We start from the raw sequence: 20,138 nt of genomic DNA on the forward strand, positions 1-20,138 counted from the left end.
CTCACATAAGACATAACTTAAAAAATACATGTTCCCAGCTGCCCTTCTCCCACTCAGAGGAGCAAACAGTCCTGAACAAGCAGTAAGTGAATAGAGGAAAAACTCAGCATCAAATGCAAAACACCCAAACCTCATTTCAGTCAATTAAAAAGAATTTCTTTTAAAAATTACCTTTATATTGGTAGCGACATGCTCAGAAAAATTTATATCCCCAAATCCAATCCACAGAGCAATCACCTGACAGGCCACTCAAGTTCCTAAAGGCTTGCAGCAGGTTGCTCCCTGAATCACACCACTTCATTATTTCAGAGATTTTTTTTTTTTCCTTAACTCCCCCCTAGCTCTAGCCTGGGGCAAATCACAGTTCATGCAGATGCATGCCAGCAGACTGCAACTGCTTGCCTGAAGAGGTGAGATAAACAGTGGGCATTTGCCAAAGTACTCCCACCACTTGGAGAAGTTAATTTTTCAGGACATTCAGTGCCAGACTGGTAGGCTGAACAGGAAAGAGAAGCAATAGGAGAGCAAACCCTTTCCTGTAAGCATTTCTGAAATGCTTATCACAGTAGCACTGAGGTATTCACAGCCCTTTCATTTCTCTCTGAAAGGCAGTGGAGAAAGATGACATCTTTCCTTAAAACCCCAAATGAACAAAGTGGGAAGTTTGAACAAACCTGGGAAACAATGAGCTGCTGCTTTAGCCACCGCTGACTTGAGCAGGAATTGAAGATGCTTAGTGAAAACTGGGAAAAGCCCCTGACAACAAATTCTAGAGGAAGAATTGTCAGGGTATTTAAAAACAACAAAAGTGAAAATTATGAGTGTAAAAATCATTATTGCAAATACTGAGGGGCTGTAGGAGGTGGAGTATAAATAATACAGTCTAGTGCTAAATTCCGAAGAGCCAAAACACAAGCAAGTTCAGCAACAGCATACTAAAGGAATCTTACAAAGCTTTATTAAATACAGATACAAATCATTATTTACATCCGAACTGTCAATTTTATGTAGTACCAGCATGTAAGGCACAACTTCTCCAAAACCAGCCAATAAGTTACACAAGACTCAATATAATAACAAACAACAATGTTGCTTTTTTATAATACTGCATCAAACCAAAACTATGCCATAAACTGTGTCTGCATTCCATTCCTCTGACTATTTGCCCTCATAGTTCTGCACACACTATATTTTGCATGAAATATTTTGTTTTTTGAAAGCGAACAATTGTGATCACTTTCATTATGGTCCTTAGGAGAGTTCAGACAGCCAGAATATTATTCACAATTAAAACTGTGACACTTGTTATATGTAAACAAAGCCCTTATCTGAGACCTGCAAAATACTCCTTATGGATTAAAAGTTACTGTGATTATGATTGTAATCCTCAAAATAAAGGATTCCAACTGAGATACTTTTTCTTCTATTGTCAGGCAAGTATTTTAGGACTAAGAAGAATTGGAACCAAGTTTTTCTTCTCATTTGTTTAAAATTAATTTGGAAATAGTTCATGTCAGCATACCTCACTGCCATCTTGTTTAGAAAGCAAAATACATCTAAGCACACACAGCAATCAACTGCCTGGTTTAGGAGAGTACTTGCTGATGTACCCAGAATTGTGCATTTTATATTTGTGTGTCTTAACTAGTCATGAGAAAGAAAAAAGTGTAAAAAAAAAAAAAATCCCACGTTAATACTCAATTAGATGCTGAAGTCTGTATTTTACAGATTTACAAATGCGCACTTATTAGTAGGATGTTATGGTACAAATATTCCAAACTCTGGTCATACCAGTAATATCTTACTGTATAGTTTAAATGAAGATTCTGGGCTTGGCTGTATCAGTTTGTACATGAATACACCAGAGACAAGCAGATGGAACCAGCTGAAAAGGTCCCTCATTGTAAGTGTGAAATAAGCCACTTACTTTCCAGTGCTCCAGGTGACTAGTGGTAACAAAAGAAGGCTCAGTTTCTATTGAGGTACTTCTATATGTGAAATGACCTATATAAATGTATTGTATTTATATCCGAACACAGGTAAGACAATTGCCTTCAATTAAAAATATTTACTACCAGAAGAAAGGTCCTCTTAGAAGGCACGTGCTTTCACATTCCCAGTCCAAAAAAAGTGCTTACAGTAACAAGAAAGGAATACTGCAGTTGTACCCAAAGGAAGCTGCACTAAGACAGCTACGTTGTTGTAAAAAACCTCCAAATTATTCACAGTTGTTCCAGCATTCCTAATGTTAAAACAACAAATCATGGTGATGAATCACATTGTAAGGCTAAACGTAAGAACACTTATCAGTGCAGTACATTCCTGAGTCTCTGAAACTCAAAATAAAAAACTAGTTTTTTGAAATATATAATCCTTCATATTTCTGGCTCATATTTGACCTGTTTTTCTATTTCCCTTTTTAAAAAAGTTCATTAAAAAGAAAGTTAATTTTTGTGAAACGTAAATAAAAAACTTTTATCACTATCACTTAGACTTAACTTCTAGCTGAAGAGTGCAAGAAAGCTAGCTTAGAATAAACACTGCTTTTTGTCCTTGTCAGCTGAGCATAAAACAGCAGATAAGTTTTAGAGAACTGAAACACTGACATAGAAAAAAAATTCAAGGAGCTCTAAATATAAAAAAATAATAATTATGAAGCTAGTTACATTCAAGAGATGATGTGAATTATATCCAAACTGTGAAAGTTCTTAAATTTGCTGTCATTCAAGGCACTGTTTTTTTTTAATTTTTTTTTTTTTTTTTTTTAGTTTTTCAGCCCTAGTGCATGAAGATGAGTCCTGCTGTCTCTAACGTGAACCATAGTCAGTACTCCAGAGCATAGATGACAGGCTTGTATTCCTGCCTGAGGACTGAGGACTGAAGGAAAGCGCAGGTGATACAGAGAAACCTAAAACACAGGGGAAAAAGAGAAAGAACCCAATTATACTCAGGAAGAAGAAAGAAAAAAGTAACTGCTGTTGATCATCTCCTGGAACACCTGGCAAGCGAGCCTAATGATCAAAAGTTTATTTTCACAAAGTGAAATAACCCCTCTAGGTTATTGCCTATCGAAAGGACACCTTACAAGTATAAAAATTTTGTAGGTCTTCCTATTAAGGACTTTGATTAAATAATTGATTAAGTCTTCTGAAGGGGGTACAAGACACTTCAGCTCAGCAAATAAAATAAGGCAAATTCAAACTGAAAGTTACCTGAAGTGTCAGGCATGTGTTTTTACAAACAGGACTGCAGCTTACCATAACTTAAATATATCTATAGCAATGTGAATTTTGTTTTAATAGACACTGTTGATTACAGACCTTCCAAATGAATGGGTATTTTCTGCCTATTTCTGAGAGTTTGATTCTGCAACACTGCAAATAGGTAAAACAGGCAATAAATACGATATGAAAAAAAAAGATGAAACATGGCTGCAAGATCAAAAGCAGTGAAGGAACAAGCTATTCCTTAAGCAATGCAACTAAGTCTTCTACAGACCTGTGTTCTCTGCCCCCCACCATCTCCCCTCCCTGCCCCTGCCAAAGCCCCAGTTCGGTCCCTCACAGCACCGGAGGTGCAGCACACGCTGCAGCTGACCTGATGTCGCTGTGAACCGGCTCCCCCGCCAGCCGCTGCCAAGCGCGTCCTATCGGCAGCTGCGCTCCGCTTTACCTTCCCTCAGCAGGAGCAAAACTGTGGATCTCTCTCCTCTACTCATCTGGGTATTTGCATGAACTCTCACACTTTTAACCCACTCCCTATTTCCCGTGTGGCTGAAGCTGGCCAAGAGTTTCAAAAGAATTAGCAATGGGTGAAGGGGAGGGTGGGAGGTGGAGCAGGAGGATAGGCAACAACTTCCTAGGAACAGGCACAGTGCTTGTAATATAATTCAATATACAGGCTTTCTCACAGACATACTTTCAATACACAAAAATGCAATAGCTAGACTTATCAATTCATTCATTCATTTATAACTGGGTAACAGCTGCTTACTGTTATGGCTGTGTTGAGGAGTTGTCCTTGGGGTAAATGCTAGATGACTGTGCTGTTCTTTTGGTGAGAAAACTGCATGATAGGCTGCAAGACATTGTAAAAAATCAAAAAAAAAAAAAATCACCAAACAAAAACGACAACAAAAATCAGAATCACTTCGCATAGAAATTATTCCTTTATATCTTACAGCTAATACATTGTAACAACTTGTGGAAAAAAAAAAAATACTTTGCCATCTTTCATTCTCTTACCTATAATCATAATAGCTGTCCCAGCTAACAGTGCAAAAAGTGTGAAGCACATTACTTGATAAGAATCAAGAAAGTGCTGGAATAGGCTGGCTCCATCTGTAGAACAGATTAAGAGGAGACAATATTGAGTTAAAAGAGCATCTTCTCCAATCTGCTTTAAGAGTTAACAGTTCTTAATTCAAACTGAAATAGCCAAAAGGTTTTTAATTATAGCAAATAAGCATAATCAATTTATAACTTTGATTCTAGTGACTATTTCCAACGCAGCCTTCAAAATTTGCCAACAATAGCTTATGACATTGATCTATAATGTCTTAAGTGTGTTTTTTACTTTCTCAGACCCAAAATTCCAATCTGTTTTCAAAATAACAGGGCATGCTTGAGAGTAAATAAAAGCAGAAAAAAAAAAAAAACCATACATCAAATTTTATAACCATGAGGTTATAAATTCATGCTAACATTAATGGAAGTTAGAGGTTTATTCTAGCATATGAAGTAGAGAGATAAACTTACGTCTCACTGTTGCACCGCTTCTGTCAGTCAAGTAAATCACTGTCACTGGGATAGTGATAGACTGGTCAGTCACAGGACTAGAGACAGTCAGAGTGGTTGATAAGGATCCTTGGCTTGAAACTCTTGGGTCAGACAGGCTAACAGTGTAGACTACATAACTAGGCAACCCATAGGATTTCTCTTTCTCAAATGCCTTCACTGTTGGTGACCCACACTTCACCTGCAGAGGCAAAAAACCAAGCTGAAATAGACTGCTTGAGAAAGCACAGCACATACCTGTCTTCCAGGCCACATGTCAGAAGTATGTTATTCCACAGAAACAGAGAGCAACTCACCCCTCAGCAGAAGTCAGACTCGGTTGCAACTTTACAGCAACACCTGCAGCACTTCAGCCCTGTTTGCTGTTATGGTTGCCCTATTAACTGCCATCTCCGTGGGCCTGGACTAACCCCATGCAGGCAAAAATCAAAGCATCCCTTACTGGGATACATGAACCACGGGCAGTCAAACAGTTAAGTGGGCAAGAACATAGCCCTGCTGCTAGGGATTGGGCAGGTTTTCTGCTTCCCCACCTGCAAGCTGGTTAACATATCCCTGCTAGCGCACAGGTGAGCCTCACACATTTCTACTACCCCAAAACAAAAGCAAAAACTGAGGAGGAATATATTCCAAGATGAGTTTTTCTAAATCATCTCAGGAACAACCTTGACGTGGTAAAGGTGGCACAGACTGCCTTTGGTTAGAAAGTTGCACGTAACCGTTCAAAATGTTTTCCACTGCGTCGTGACACTTGCCAGCAATACACTCACCTCCAGGGTATCAAGAATTTCAGTGGCACCAAATATTTTCACATCAGAGCTTGCGTAATGGTTACTTAAAAGCATTTCCGTTTGGTCAGCATAAAACCCAGGATTGAATGGCACCTCAGTGCTTATCTGCTCCCCAGAGAAGTGGCTGCCTTGGATCGAAGCTGTAACTCTGAGTGCAGTTTTACTCATGCTGAGATGCTTCAGCTGCTTGTCAGTAAGCCGGTGCATTGTGATGGAACAGGTGTAATGTCCTATCGAAACAAAAGCAGTTTGACTGGTAATTGCTCATCTTTATGCTTTTTTTTTTTCTCCATGTAGAGTGAGATTGCTGTGACATCTTTAGAGAAGAGATAAAAAAGGTGGTAAAATTCAACAAACAGCAAGATGAGGGGTGTGAAGCTGAATAGGACAGAGGGTCTGCTGGTCCGAGCATCACAATCCCAGTACTAAAACAACAGAAGATATTTCTTGTCCCAAGCTAAACATCATGATATAAACACCAAAATGGCAGTTTCCAGTCACATTTCATTTTAATATGCCAGTGACACTCAATTCCACTTTAACATTTATGCTAATATTGATAGGAAGGCTTCACTGAGAACAAAATTTAATGTCTTATTTCATATTCTCTTCACCCAATGTTAAAATTTTAGTCAGGTACCACCACCATCATCAATTCTGTGGAGACGTGGTTTATTATTTATAAAAGCTTCTTTAAAGGTTAGATATTCACCATATTTTTAGTCTCTTATGGGACCTATTTGTCTATTATTAGCAATAAAAACAGTAAAAAATTCCCCAGTATGGAAGATACAAAGCAAAAGTAACAAGCAGAACTTGCTAGGTACATGTTTTCCCCCTATCTTCTTTCCCTAATGAAGTAACAGAGGCAGCCTCTGTTACTGTGCATTTTACACAGTGGGTACAGGGACTAATCTAACAGACACTTAATGTTATTTCCATACAGTCCATGGTGCTTTGGTTCTTTTTTAAATCATGTCATAGCTATAAAACATTAACACTTGTAGACAATTTTATTTCCATTTCCACAATAGCTGGTAATTTCCCCTCCTTTTAAGTCCCAGTTCACGTTGTTTTGGGGATATGTAAGAATTCTACCTTTCATAAGAAATTACAGCAGTCAGGCTGTGCGGGAAAGTTTGAAAGCATGATAAATTCCAGAAACATTTAAATCGCAGAATATAAAGAATTAAAAATGCATGGGTTTTACCTGATTTTCATATTTATGCTCTTTTTAATCACTGAAGTTAGTTATACTGCAGTAACTACAGCAGCAGGGCTTTTAGAAGGCCAGCATCAAACACAAAGAATATTTGATTGTAGAGCTTAATTTCATGGAATCTAAAGATCCTTGGTACACAGACATTAAAATTCATGATTATTCCTCTTATCCCTAGTCTTAACTTTCACTGCATTTAAGTATATGGTAAAGGCACTGATGTATGGCAAGAACACACCCAAGAGAGCCACTAGATGTTTGCAGCTGCAGAGATACCTAGTTTTGGAGTATTTGTGACCTGAGTGCTCACTTGTACCAGCTGAAGGAGGAATTGTTTTGCTTCCACAGTTTAACAAACACAGGGCCTGATACTCTTTTCTAAGTGGCTGCATACAAGGCAATCTAAATTTTGTACAGTTAAACTGGAATGAAAGATGGCAGCTGCTAGCTCTACAAAGTGTGTGATGCCAGTGTCTTATGTCTACATTCTGCAATACCATCACTTTTGCCTCAAGGTACCACTGCACTGTGTGCGCACCTACAAATACATGTGTAATAAGTAATGCGCAAAATTTTGACTACCAAGGTAGGTCCTAAACATACCTAAGCTTGTTCCCCCCATGTAAAAGAATGCAGCTGAGTTTATTCCTGACTTACTACAAGTCTGAAAAATGTGAAATGGGTTGCCACTGATTTCTGGCTGTCTCTGAAAACAAATAAATGTTTTTGTCACACAGAGAAAACTCTACATTAAACAAGGAGAGTACAGGTTAACAACTCACTGAAGCCTGAGATCCTACACAGAAAAGCTCAGAGGCTTCAGAAGGAAATCTGCTGGGCCAAAGATCATTTGGACTAAACCACAGCAGAATTCGAAGTGTCTGCTTGGAGTGTGGCATCTTGTCTCATCTTACCTGAAATTGCATCAAATCCAGGTTCTGCTATAAAAATATCATGTGCTGGGAAGTCAAACACATCATTGCTAAAATCTAGATGGCAGTTGATAAGGGACTGTGGTTGTAATTCAGAAATGGCTTCAATCTGAGCAGGCAAGCACTCCCCTAAGGGGAAGAAAAAATAAATTATTCTCTAATTAAAAAATTAATCTCTAATTAATTAAAAAAGAAAATTATTAGTAATTAACTTTTAATTAATTAAAAGCAAAATTATGGCTTGAAATATCAGGTTATTCTGCCACCTTCTGAAATAGTTTCACAAGGTTATGATGATCTTAAAATAGCTGGAAATTATAGTGCTGTCCACTCAGGTCTAATCCCCAAAAGACAGCAAATGAAAGTTTAATATGTTGTGGGGTTTTTTTGACAGGAATAATTTATTTACAGGAAAGAATAAAGTAAAGAGAATTTTCAGCTCAGATGTGTCTGTTGAATAACTTGTATGATCCTGGGAGTCCTGATGTGTATTTTAGTATCTGGCAAGATGGCTTTTGGTAGGCTACTAATTTACATAAGGCACAATAAAATACTATTTGAACAAGTGCTAATTATTAAGTTAAAAACTAAAAGGAACTGTAAATCAAACAAAACAGAGTTTATTAAATAGAGGACAATTTGATGCTTAATCTTTGTTTTGATTCTAATTGCTGATAATTTCTATAAAAGATTTAAGGATGCTAACTACTTTAAACATGCTCAGTAAGAAAAAATAGTAACTTCAAGAAGACAACTGGAATTAAACATAAGCCAACAGTTAGCTAACTGCCTATTAACTGGTTTTTTGATATGATCAAAAATGACACTTCAATTATCTACTGATTTTATTAGGTGTGAAGTCTTAATAGTGCCCCAGAACACCCTCCAAATTCTGTAACATGGCCCTACGATTCTCTAGAGCTTCTGGGATTCTGGAAAGGCACCAGAGGTTTGTAGAAATCTTGCTACACACCAGCTTCACAGGCCATTAAAAACAAACGAAAAAACCAAAACACAAACCAAAACCACCTAACATGAATATACAGACATGCAATAAACAATTATCATAAAGATTTTTTGTCAGCATACCGTTCAAATTTTTATTTCTTTCCCCAACTGAAACTATCACTTTTGAGGCAGCAACTCCTTGTAAGCTTGTCTTCACTCCACTTACATGCATTGCTGTAGTCCTCTGAGGCATATTAATCAATATCTGAAAAAAGATGAAGTACATCGTTACCAAAAGCTGTTTTAACAAATAAAAATTAAGGCAAAACCAGACTGGATTGACTGTGAAACGTACATATCCTTCTATGTATAACAGAAAAGACTCCAAGAGACTTTTATCTTTCTCAGAAATCCTACATTTCTCTAATTTTAGCAACTGCCTTTAAAGGCAATTTAAGACAGTAATAACTTATGGGGATTGAGTAGAAAGAAAAAATGTTAAGAGGCATAAAGCTCTATGTCTAAATCTTACTTTAAAAGAAAGTCTAATACTTAATATTAGCTGATATAGTGAATAGTGTCAACAGTATGACTGCACTGTAGATAAACAAAATAATTTAAGTAGTTCTGATCAGTGATGCATAGTAATATGGTACAACACTTTAGAAAGTTATTGTTGGCCTCATTCTGCAATGAGACTTCATTCATAAAAGCAGCCATACTCAAAAATTGTTTAGCATCTGGAAACTTAGCCAAGCAAAGGAATCAAAATGTACAATATAATAAAAGTATAGGCTAAAAATAGAAACCATTATGCTAAGTTCTCCTCCTCAACACAGATGATTAAAAAATCCCATGATGAGTTTGGACACATACCAAAAACTTTCCAACCATTTGCATATCTAATACTTTTTCCTTTAAAAGAACGTTTCTAAATATCTATAACAAAAAAAAACGATCATAGAATACATTTTTGCTGAGGGTCCACCCGAAGCGAACCAACTTCAGCAGTTCTGTTAGGATTTAACAGTGCCTCACCTCTCTGTATGTTTTAAGTAATCCAGGAATCTCATAGTAGACAGTGACAACACCCGAATCCCTTGCTACTGCTGCACCCGTCTTGGAGTCAACCTGAAGAACAGTACGTAACGAGGAGCTCCATACGCCCGGCAGGCCTGAGAAGACACGCCATTTGGACACTCTTCAACAGATTTATGCTCCCAGAAGTATTTCATTATCACAGTGGTGTCTGTATGCATGTACCCACTGCTTGGGCAGCATGGGTACCCACGCTTCCCAATTCACAGGAAGTAGATTCTAGGGTCTCGTGTGGGGAAGGCTGGCAGCCCAGCATGAAACAGACTTGCAGTTACTCTGACAAAAGCCCGTTAGTACTAAGAAACAAGTACAGTGAAGTTAGACAATCCTGACTCTGCATGATTCCCATAAAAAACAAGTCTTTCAAGCTAATGGAATGGAAATGTCTGAAGCCTGATAGCCATGAATTCAATACAAGCGACATATTGCATGGTACAATTAAAATTAGAGGAGTTGATCAAACCTATTTTTATCATTAACAAGAACAGTGACATTTGATTCCGAACAAACATCATAAATTATGCATTTAGTTTTCCCGAGAAAGAGAAAGAGTCACACTGATGTCAAATTATACAGCTGCAAAAACACAGCAACTGAAGTGCCACTTACCTTCTTGGTTTATCAGTGAAGTACTCAAACAGAGGACATCACCTACCACCACATCTATGACTTCAGGAAAAATGGCATGTTGCACAGGAAGTGGGACGTAGTCTGCAATTCCACTGTGTTCTGCATCCCAGACTCTAAGCAAGGTCAAACCTACATTTACAGTCCGGATTACAAATGTGTTGTTTGTGGCTCCTTTACCAATCTGTACAAAGTCATCTCTAAGGATAAAGGAAATGTTTTTATAGTAAGGCAAGCTTGCTAATGTCATTATCTCTACAATAAATAGTAGGCATTGAACTCTTTTTAGATGGTTGACTCCTTAATTTCAGAGATAGTGATCTTCTAATGAAGTCTGACAAAATAAGGAAAATACAAAAATTATTTAGGTGCTCCTGAGGCAAATTTCAGTTCTCACATCATTATGCTAAGGAAATACTGAGGTCATGATTATGTACGAGAGCTACTTCCTAATTTTAAGAATTGTGGAGCTTTAGAATGAGGTAATCTGTCTCTTTTCCCCTTTCTCTGGAAGTTAGAAGCAAAGAAATTTAAACACCAATTTGCAGCTTTCCAGCCAGAACTTTACAAAGCTAAATCCCCTTTGACTCCGAGTTCTGACATGTACCACAGTTCAGCATTCCCAAATGCACTGACACACGGAGAACGTGTAAGTGCAGCCAGCACAGAGACTGCCACCCTGGCAGCACCACGCAGGGTGAAGGTCTTGACAGCAGTAGAGCTGGGTCACCCCAGTGCTGCACCTGAGGTTAGTGAGCAGTGCTGCTCTCTCTAGTGCTAACAATTAGTCCTACGCTGAAGCACCTCTGTCACATCTATTTTGGAAGCTAGGGCAGTGTTATCTCAGAGAGGACCTCTGTATGCTACAGAAATTTCTGCAGATCATTTAGGTAGAATGGTAAAATCTTGCATTCAACCCCGTTTAATCATGATCACCAGGTTATAACTGCAAAGTGCTCTGCAGAAAACAAAGTCATAATAATGCAATTAGTGATTGTTTACTAATAAGCAAAGAAGGATGTTTTACAATATTTATTATTCTTTGAGTCAGAGACCAAAAGGCATTCTGAGGCTTGGCTCTGCTGTGCAAAGGCTGTACAAGCGTATGTGAGGAGACAGCCCCTGATCCAGAACGTTCACCATCTTATATAAGACTTCAGTGAGTCAGCGTAACAAAGCGCTAGGAGAAAAGAGGCAGGATGAGGGAAATGCTAATAAGGTCAATTGTTTACATAGGCCACTGATGTATGCAATCTGATGATTCAGAGTTACTTAAAGCAGAAATTTACCCCAGCGTGCCCCACTGGGGATCATGCTTATCTGGGCAATTGTCCACTTGCTAGAGAATATTGATTGCTAACTGGAAGTCTCCTTTCTGCTGTGGTGCCTCTGAAGACTGCAGAGATGAAATCCTTTCTTTGCTAATCCCAGTCCAAGCTATATCCTCACCTGATATCTTTGGAAGACTTTGTTCCTTGTTGTGGCTAGGTTATGTGTGTCTGGCCTTTTTTGTTCTCTGTAATTAACACCCGTGATAGATACCTACCTGTTTGTTGCAAAGTTGAGCACGGAATTATGCGAATGAAAAGTATCTCCAGAGTTATCATGAAAATGGACTGTAAAAGTCAGTGTCACACCCAGAGGAAGAGCCAATAATGCCTCTTTGTTTTGTGTGTGCAGAATAGGACTTATGGAGATTCTCAGGTATGAGATGGGGCAGACCTGTAAAAACATCAGCAGTGAAAAGCAAGATTAAATTGCTTTTTTGGATGCCTTTATAGAAAGAATCTGAAAGTGTTCTTATTATGCAAATATACAAAGCTTGCTTTATGAACCATTTGCTGTATGTTTAGCCATATGACAGTACTGAGACATGGAGCTTTTCTTATCAGTACATGTATTTCACAGAATCACAGAATAGCTGAGACTGGAAGGACTCTCTGGAGATTGCCTAGTCCAGCCCCCCCTGCTCAAGCTGGCTTACCTAGAGCCAGTTGCCCAGGACCATGTGCAGGCAGGTCTTAAGCATGGCCTAGGATGGAGACTCCACAATCTCTCTGGGCAATCTGTGCCAGTGTTCAACACACACCTCAGTAAAGAAGTGCTGTCCTATGTTCAGACAGAATTTCAGGTATTTCAGTTTTTGTGAATTCCACCTTGCTCTGTCATTGAGCACCACTGAAAAAAGTCTGACTCTGTCTTCTTTACACCCTCCCAACAGACACTTCTTAGTATTTTTCTCTAATAGCAGTGGGAATTGAAGCAAGCAATAATCATGTAGGAACATACATCACAGACTTCAGATACTCCATTACTGTCCTATAAACTCAAACTACTAAGACTCCCTGGATATTCAAGAGATCAAGTTGCCCCTAGACTTCCCTCCCACTAAATTCTTGAAATAAAAAGTGTCATTCATTCCCCAGTTACTAGAACGGGAGTAACTGGCAATGTGTGTGAGAGTAAGAGGATGAAATGGTCACTGTTTCCCCAGTTCCCTTGCACCAGGTGAGAAAGCCAAGATGATCCCTGCAGTTTCTAACAGCCTCGGCTCTGAGTGAAGGTTTGCCCAGCAGAATAAAGATGAGCAATAGCTCCAAAGCTGCTCCCTAGCGACCCTTGTCAAACAAGGTCACAGACACTACAAACCGCTGCCCTCAAACAGGCCCGCAGTGCCCTGACAACAGGGCTCCCAGAGGTAGGAAGGAACAAGACCCATGGCCTTTCCTCTCGAGCTGTGTGCTGGGGTGGTTTTCCTGACCCATCACTGGGCACACCTGCTTTGGTCCTGCTGGCTGTACGATGCCGCAGCCAGGCTGTCCTCTGAGGCATGGGCTGATAAAGCAAAGTGCACCGGAGAAAAGCCGGCAGAACTGGCATCTGACGAATCCTAACCGGTCAGCAGGCTGCATCTTGTTGCCTCAGTGCTTCTCCTCAACCAAGGCAAGTCAGGAACTGCTCCAAATTTTTTAGAAAAGTCTGCTACACCACCCGTATGTGCCCACCCCCACATTTTTGCAGTAACACTCCAACGAAGGAAGTTTGTCTGGAGACAAAGACTTCACAACCAGGTTTTTTGTTTTGTTTTTGTTGGTTTTCTTTTTTAAATAACGTATTACTATTCCTGATCAACTTATCTAAGTTAGCTAGCAAAATTACCCAACAAAAACAACTATACCTGTTCTTTCTGTTACAGTTGTTGGAAAATAAATAATAGAAGGATAGAGAAAGCAAAAACCTTCAAATACATAGAGAAGACTACTTTAAAAGAAGCCCTCAAGCTTATCTTGTAGGAAAATCCCTTCTTGTCTGACCTAAGAGGCTCAGCTAAAATGTAAAACTCTGCGATCTGAAAATGTACACGTCAAAACTTAAAAAGGAAAGGACAAATCTGGCCTCAAGCAAATAGCATCTTTGGTGAATCTGAAAAAAAAAAAAAAGTGGCTAGAGTATCAGTATATACAACTGTCTAGTCCACAGGCTGATATAATTAGTTAAAATATCAGTGCCTAGAGTCATCTGCCCAACTAGCTGAGGTTATAAGATAAAAAAAAAAAAAATGCCATTTCCTTGACAGATTTTTCAAGCTTGCTTTACTTTAAAAATATAGGAAACCGTCTCACAAGGAACAACTGCTAAATTTAATATTGATGAAAATAGCTGTTTACTGTTAAAGCGTCTCAGTTTTTAAAGTACTTTTTATTAAAAAAAAAAATTCCATTGAATACAGCTGGTACAGGCAAGTGATTAGCTTGCTTCCACGCTAAGCGTACTGTCCCTCCTTACTTCCACTGTCCTCCTCAGCTTATATAGGATAGTCTTTTTTTGAGCAAAGTTGAAGGTCTAAGTGTTAAGTGATGCTGCCGCAGCAGTTCAATTCTTAATTGTGTACAGTTGTAAATAGGCAAAACAAGAACTTATGAAAGGAAGGACAACATGAAGGAGAGAACTCTGCCTTGGAATGACACAACAGATTCAAGCTCATCTCCTGCTCTGTCACAAGTTTTTGTCTGTGACCTTCAGTAAAACCACTCAAGCTCTCAGTTCTTCATCCATAAAATGAAGGCAGCAGCACTGTATGACCTCATGAGGTTACTGTGAGGTTAAAAATATTAAGGACTATACTACTTCTATGGAAATAATACGTGTGGGAAAACAAATCAGTTGTACAAGATGCTGAACTGAGATGGTTCCTACTACAAGGAGCTCACAAGCTCAATATCATAGTGTACTGACTCCACAGTTCTGTGATATCCTAACTGTGTATGGAAAGAATGCACAAAGGGGGAATTTTACTTCAGTACCACTATATGCTGACTAAATGTCATTTGAACCAACCCCAAACTCATTGGATGTCTTTCACTTGCCAGATGTAGCAGTGAAGGGGAAAAAACAAGGTCATCTATAACAGAGTTGTAGAAATTCACTGCCATCACCTAGCAGCAGAAGTGTCCTTAGTGAAAATAAACCATCATTTCTTTTTTCATTCTCCACCCAGTAGGACAGACCTACATGCTGTCCTATGGACAATGCTGGCCATTATGGTAAAAAACAAAATTAAAATAAAAAAAAAAAATATCCATCAAGCCACTTCACAGTAATTATAATAATTAAACTTACAAATAATTTGAAATCAGCACTCAATTATGTGTCTTCCTCCTTTGGCTGGGACATAGGAAAGATGCTGACAGAGTAAGAAGTGTTAAGAGGCAGTGGAGCATTGAGTATCTCAAGGCTCATGTTGCAGGATGTAGAAAGCCCTTGGCACAAGGACTTCCCAACAGAAATGAAGGACATAGGTTCCCTTAGTGTCCTAAGTGCCCAACCAGTAAGATACATTAGACTTCACATAACAGCATTCAACCAACAGATGAAGTTTTGTGAAAGAAAGATGTTTTACTAGCCTGGAAATCAAACTGCTGAGTTTTGCAACAGATTTGTCCCGCCCTGAAGCATCTGTATTTCAGTGTAGCTTAGGCATACAGGGCAGCCACGGACATGCGCCTTGCCAGCTCACCAAATACAGGCAACAGTAGCTAAATTATTACATCTGATAAGATTGCCTATGAGAGAAAGCCTTTCTCATTATATGTAAAAGTTGAACTGCTGGGACTGTACAGTTATCTCTAGTAACTTGAAAATCTAGGTATCACTTAGGTACCTCTCAACAGATGCTGAATTTATATTCATTACTCAGATGATATTTACTTTTTTCACATACCACAAAATGTATGTTTATGACATTAACACACTTTTTTCTTTGAATTTCTGTAATTATCAACCTTCTAAGAGGTTTTTAGGACAAAATTTTTCCTTTACATTTTAAGGCACATGAATCTAAAGGCCTTTTTGCAAAACGTACCACATTTAAGAATTTGCTGAGATTTAATGTTTATCCATCCAGTTCAGCCTACTAAACTTTTTTCCAAAGCTCAGAACTGACTATTAATTCCTATACTTCCCATTTTTCAAAAGTGAAGCTCAAAATGTGCAGTTTACTCCTGCAAAAGGGATGGTTAAGCGGCACTTTGAACAGAAAACTACGAAGAAAGAGAGATAACACTACCTTAACAGCAGCTACAATGGTCTGGTTGATCCCAAATGATTCTTGTGAAATCACTTCAATTGTTGATGATCCTATCAAAGACCCAGAGTTAAGGAAACCTCTCTCATCGATTTTTACAACAGGAACTTTATCTGGTCCATCCAGGACACGGTAACTCAGTGAAGCCACTCGGTCTCTTAAGAAAACAAACAAACACAACAGACAAACAAACAGGGGAACCCCTTAAATGAGTAAAACCATATTTACACCAACATATTATGCAAATCTGAAAGACTGCTATTTGGTATGTTTTTCTTTCACGTGTCTGCAATAAAAGCAGAAAAGTCTGTGTCTTAATCTAAGGAGAAAAGTTTAAGTTCTGATTCAAGCTCACTTGGAAGAGGTCCTATCTGGTTTTAGGCATATATTGAAATCTAGTTTCCATCTGCTGCCCTGCAGTGTCATCATTCACTGATGTAAACTTGATTCCAAATAATAATGGCTAAAGCTACAACGTGCAGCTTCTGCCGTCATTTACTGTAAACAATATTTAGAGGGAGATTGGTCTGCCAGGGCCAGTGCTGGTATTAGAGATAAAGTCAGGGATGTGATTAAGTGGATCTCATCAGTTTCCTGGAAACGGTTTTGTAGACAAGGTTAATTTCTGAAATAACTCTTACCATCATATTTGCATATTAATAAAGCAAGCAAATACATAAACTCTAATTAGTGGGCATTCAGAGACTATTATTAGCTACTTTTAAGTATCACTTATCACACCTTCTATAAGATCTGTAAATCTTTTATCCTCCCAAGCTCCTTCACTGAGATAGAAATACTCTACGCTAGGAAAAAAACATTAAAGCTGGATTTTAGTTGCCCTTTTCTTGGTAATAGTGTAATTGGTTTTGGTGGCAGAGTTCAGACATAGGGGCTCCAGCAGTGGATAGTGAAGATAACGGGACAAAGACACCTACAAACTGATACCTAGCAACTTATGACTAATTAATCAGAAAAACTGCTCAGAAGAGATAGCAAAACAATAGTAAGTGACTACAAAATGACAGGGCTCCTACATAACTGTTTCAAAAACAGATGCTGAATGACCATGGTCACTGGAGCTCCTGTGGAACTAACTGTTCTCTCCCCTTAAAAAGTATATGCATTTAAAGCCTCGACCTCGGTGTATGACCTGTTGTCTGCATCTGCACATTCTTATGCTAGGAAAACCAAATTTCAAGCCTGAAATGAGCCTGAAATGTCAGTCTTTGAAAACAGATTACATCAGAAGGACTTCTCACTGGAAAGGATATTTTAATCTCAAAATCTAGTCATTGCCTCTGTGTAAGAATCGGAGAATAAAGCTTTGGTCACCCATTAAAAAAAAAAAAAACCAACAAAAAAAACCACAACAAAACAACAAAACAAAACAACACAACAAAAAAAAAAAAAACAACCCAAAACAAACAAACAAAAAAAAGCAAACAAAAAACCACTGTAGTGAGAGCAGGTTACTGCTTAAACTGTCTCAGTATTTTTTAAAATAAGGACCTAAAAGTTCCAAATATTGAATGAATTTTCTAGATACAACCTAACTAACACAAGATTTGACAGAGCGCAAGAGTACAGATAAGAAACTACTAACCACCAGAGAAGTTGTTTCTTATACAGATGTACTGTGGTATTCTTTTTAAAAGACTGAAACAGCTTACTTGAAACAATTGCTTTATGGTTTTAATAAACTGTTGACACAAATCACAGTATGAAAACTGATCACTAACCTGTTTGTCTGAAGTTTAATAAAAGAATTTGGTGACATTAAAATCTGCTCTGCTTCTATTTCTGGAGTGGTTAGATGAAGTTTTTCGAACACCTGGAAAATAAAATGCATTTTAGTCTACTGCTGTGTGCAGCAAGTAATTTCATTTATTTCACCTTCAAAACAAAACAAAACCCCACACAAATAAAACTGAAACACACTATTTTTTTTTACCTTGTATAATATATATGGTTAAAAAATGAAAATTAAACATGAATACTTGAGACTGTGACAGGCAGTATCTTCTAAAAACTTCCCTGAAGAGCATTCATTTCTATGGCTAATGACGTATTACGAAGCAGTATGAACACAGAAGCAATTTGTCAAGTGAAATGGTGTTAGAGACCTCATATTCACTCAAGTCTGAGCCCATAAACTGAATGCCTACATGAGGTGCACTCAAGCACATTTTCTAGCTTTGTTCCATCTAAAGCAATCCTGTTCACATACTTTGAAACTGCTCCCCAAAGCATGGTGCCCCTGGCAAATTAATTTCAGAAGCTAATTCCTGATCCAAATTAACAAGCTTGCACTGACGTGCATAAATAAGCACTAAAACCAGCAAGTATTATTGTGTAGAGAGGAATAAGAGCAGTCAAGTTCTTTTACCGTTTTAACACTGCTTATCCACAAGACACAAGTCACCTCAACTTCAGGTGGTCTACAACAAAACCAACTCCTGAACTTCATTCAGGCATCACACCAGTGTGTGACTGTTCCATGTAAACCTTACCAACACTTGGGGAACTTGGAGGCTTCCAAACAGCGGATGGTTATACAAACAAGAATAAGGGCTCAAAGGTAGACCAACGGCAGAACTACTCCTTTGCATTTCAACTTCCTGACTTCAACTCTGAAACAGATATTAAAACATTAACTGTGAGGAACATCATCATACCTGAATTTGGATTTCATCGGACAGTTCTCTTGCCATGTTGTAAAACTGGTTGGCTGCAGGATCAAGGACCTTCACAACAACTTTCAGGCCTGTTTTTCCCTTTATTCTGCCATAAACATCCATCGCAAAGTTATATTTTGCAGGAAGCTGAAAAGAAGCCTAGGACAGGAGAAAGTGATTAAAATTTTACTCATGGAAAGAATTGACAGTGATACGGAGGAAAGACCACACCCAGTGCTGACGATCATTCTTTGATTTTAAGTGGAAACAACATTTTCACAATTCCCATCACGTGGCAGTTTCCTTTTTCCAAGATACACATACATGCACATACACCCACCTCCCACCCCCCTTCCCTGCATTTTACCTCACTGTGTCTTGTCTTGATATCCAGAGTATCCCTCTTTGTGACAGACCAGTGGAACGTTAACCCTGGTACTGCATTGCCAAACGAAAAAGGAGTCTGGCTACTGGTGATGCCCATTACATAAACTGGCATCTAGAAACAGAGAAACCAACTTTCTTAGGTAATTCTAGGAGGCTAACCAAACCCACACAGAGCAAATATAATAAAAATTCATTGATCAAGAGATGGCATTTCTTACTAAGAAAACAATTTGGCTGCTGTGTACGTTGCAAGGATGTAATATGCTGAAGAAAACCACCAACTTATAAAAAGCAAATTTAGATTTATTCTTAAGTCACACACTCTTAAGTTTTCTACATCTTTGTCTAGATGTCCTCCCTGATTAACTCTGCTCTGGACATCAACCTTCCCCCTTCCAATTCTCCAAATTAAAACAACGTAACATATAAACACAGAACAGGGATTTTCAAGTTTATTTTTAATCTTCAAAGCAATTAATTCATCTGGGACCAATAAGCTAGAATCACTAGACATTTTGGAATGAGTAACTAGTAGGGAAAATACAGACTTTTAAAAAATAGATATTAAACAATAATTTGAACACTATCTGTTGTTCTAGATCTAGCAGACATACTGTAGATTTTTAGCACACAAAGGAAGAACGCCTCCACTGCAAACAGCATGAAGATGAGAGAACCCTGCTCTGGATTAAATGATGCTTTTTCAGCAGGGCCTGAATTTCTGAAAATCAGTCTGGTGTACAAGGTAAACTTGTCCCAATTTCTGTTTTAATATGTTCAGCTCTGGTGCTTCTCCACTGACAGCACATTCATTCCTGCAGCACCAGTGGTGTCCCTCAGAGTGGGCGAACACTTTAAGAGCTGGAGTGGTATTATCAGATGATCTAGTACAAATGGTCACAGATTGCAGGTCTAAATTTTAAGGCCATAAAAGCTACTCACTAATCAACTAACCTGTGTACCAGTTTTCATTCGCGTAATTGGTGCACGAATTCTAACAGCTGTCAGCTGTACTACTTCAACTTCCACTTTGTCCTAAAAAAGGAGGAGGGGAAAACATTGTAAGCACTTGTTAAAT

The 20,138-nt window shown here is 38.4% G+C and overlaps 1 protein-coding gene across 1 annotated transcript in view; it reads right to left on the reverse strand.

Moving 5' to 3' along the window:
* Nucleotides 1–936: 936 nt before the first annotated feature.
* The window catches only part of NUP210 (nucleoporin 210), a 67,538-nt gene continuing 48,336 nt past the window's right edge, over nucleotides 937–20,138 (reverse strand). The window contains exons 26-40 of the mRNA XM_042807036.1: nucleotides 20,015–20,095; nucleotides 19,041–19,172; nucleotides 18,674–18,832; nucleotides 17,738–17,829; nucleotides 15,978–16,152; nucleotides 11,958–12,133; nucleotides 10,394–10,611; nucleotides 9,725–9,861; nucleotides 8,828–8,951; nucleotides 7,721–7,867; nucleotides 5,567–5,817; nucleotides 4,758–4,977; nucleotides 4,245–4,340; nucleotides 3,994–4,077; nucleotides 937–2,908 (exon numbers count right to left, since the gene is read on the reverse strand). Of these exons, the coding sequence (XP_042662970.1) occupies nucleotides 2,808–2,908; nucleotides 3,994–4,077; nucleotides 4,245–4,340; nucleotides 4,758–4,977; nucleotides 5,567–5,817; nucleotides 7,721–7,867; nucleotides 8,828–8,951; nucleotides 9,725–9,861; nucleotides 10,394–10,611; nucleotides 11,958–12,133; nucleotides 15,978–16,152; nucleotides 17,738–17,829; nucleotides 18,674–18,832; nucleotides 19,041–19,172; nucleotides 20,015–20,095 (2,193 nt within the window). The 3' untranslated portion in view covers nucleotides 937–2,807. The remainder of the gene's footprint in view (nucleotides 2,909–3,993; nucleotides 4,078–4,244; nucleotides 4,341–4,757; nucleotides 4,978–5,566; nucleotides 5,818–7,720; nucleotides 7,868–8,827; nucleotides 8,952–9,724; nucleotides 9,862–10,393; nucleotides 10,612–11,957; nucleotides 12,134–15,977; nucleotides 16,153–17,737; nucleotides 17,830–18,673; nucleotides 18,833–19,040; nucleotides 19,173–20,014; nucleotides 20,096–20,138) is intronic.

This window comes from Tyto alba, unplaced genomic scaffold (assembly GCF_018691265.1).
Source record: "Tyto alba isolate M040663 unplaced genomic scaffold, T.alba_DEE_v4.0 Super-Scaffold_49, whole genome shotgun sequence".
Taxonomy (NCBI): Eukaryota; Metazoa; Chordata; class Aves; order Strigiformes; family Tytonidae; genus Tyto; species Tyto alba.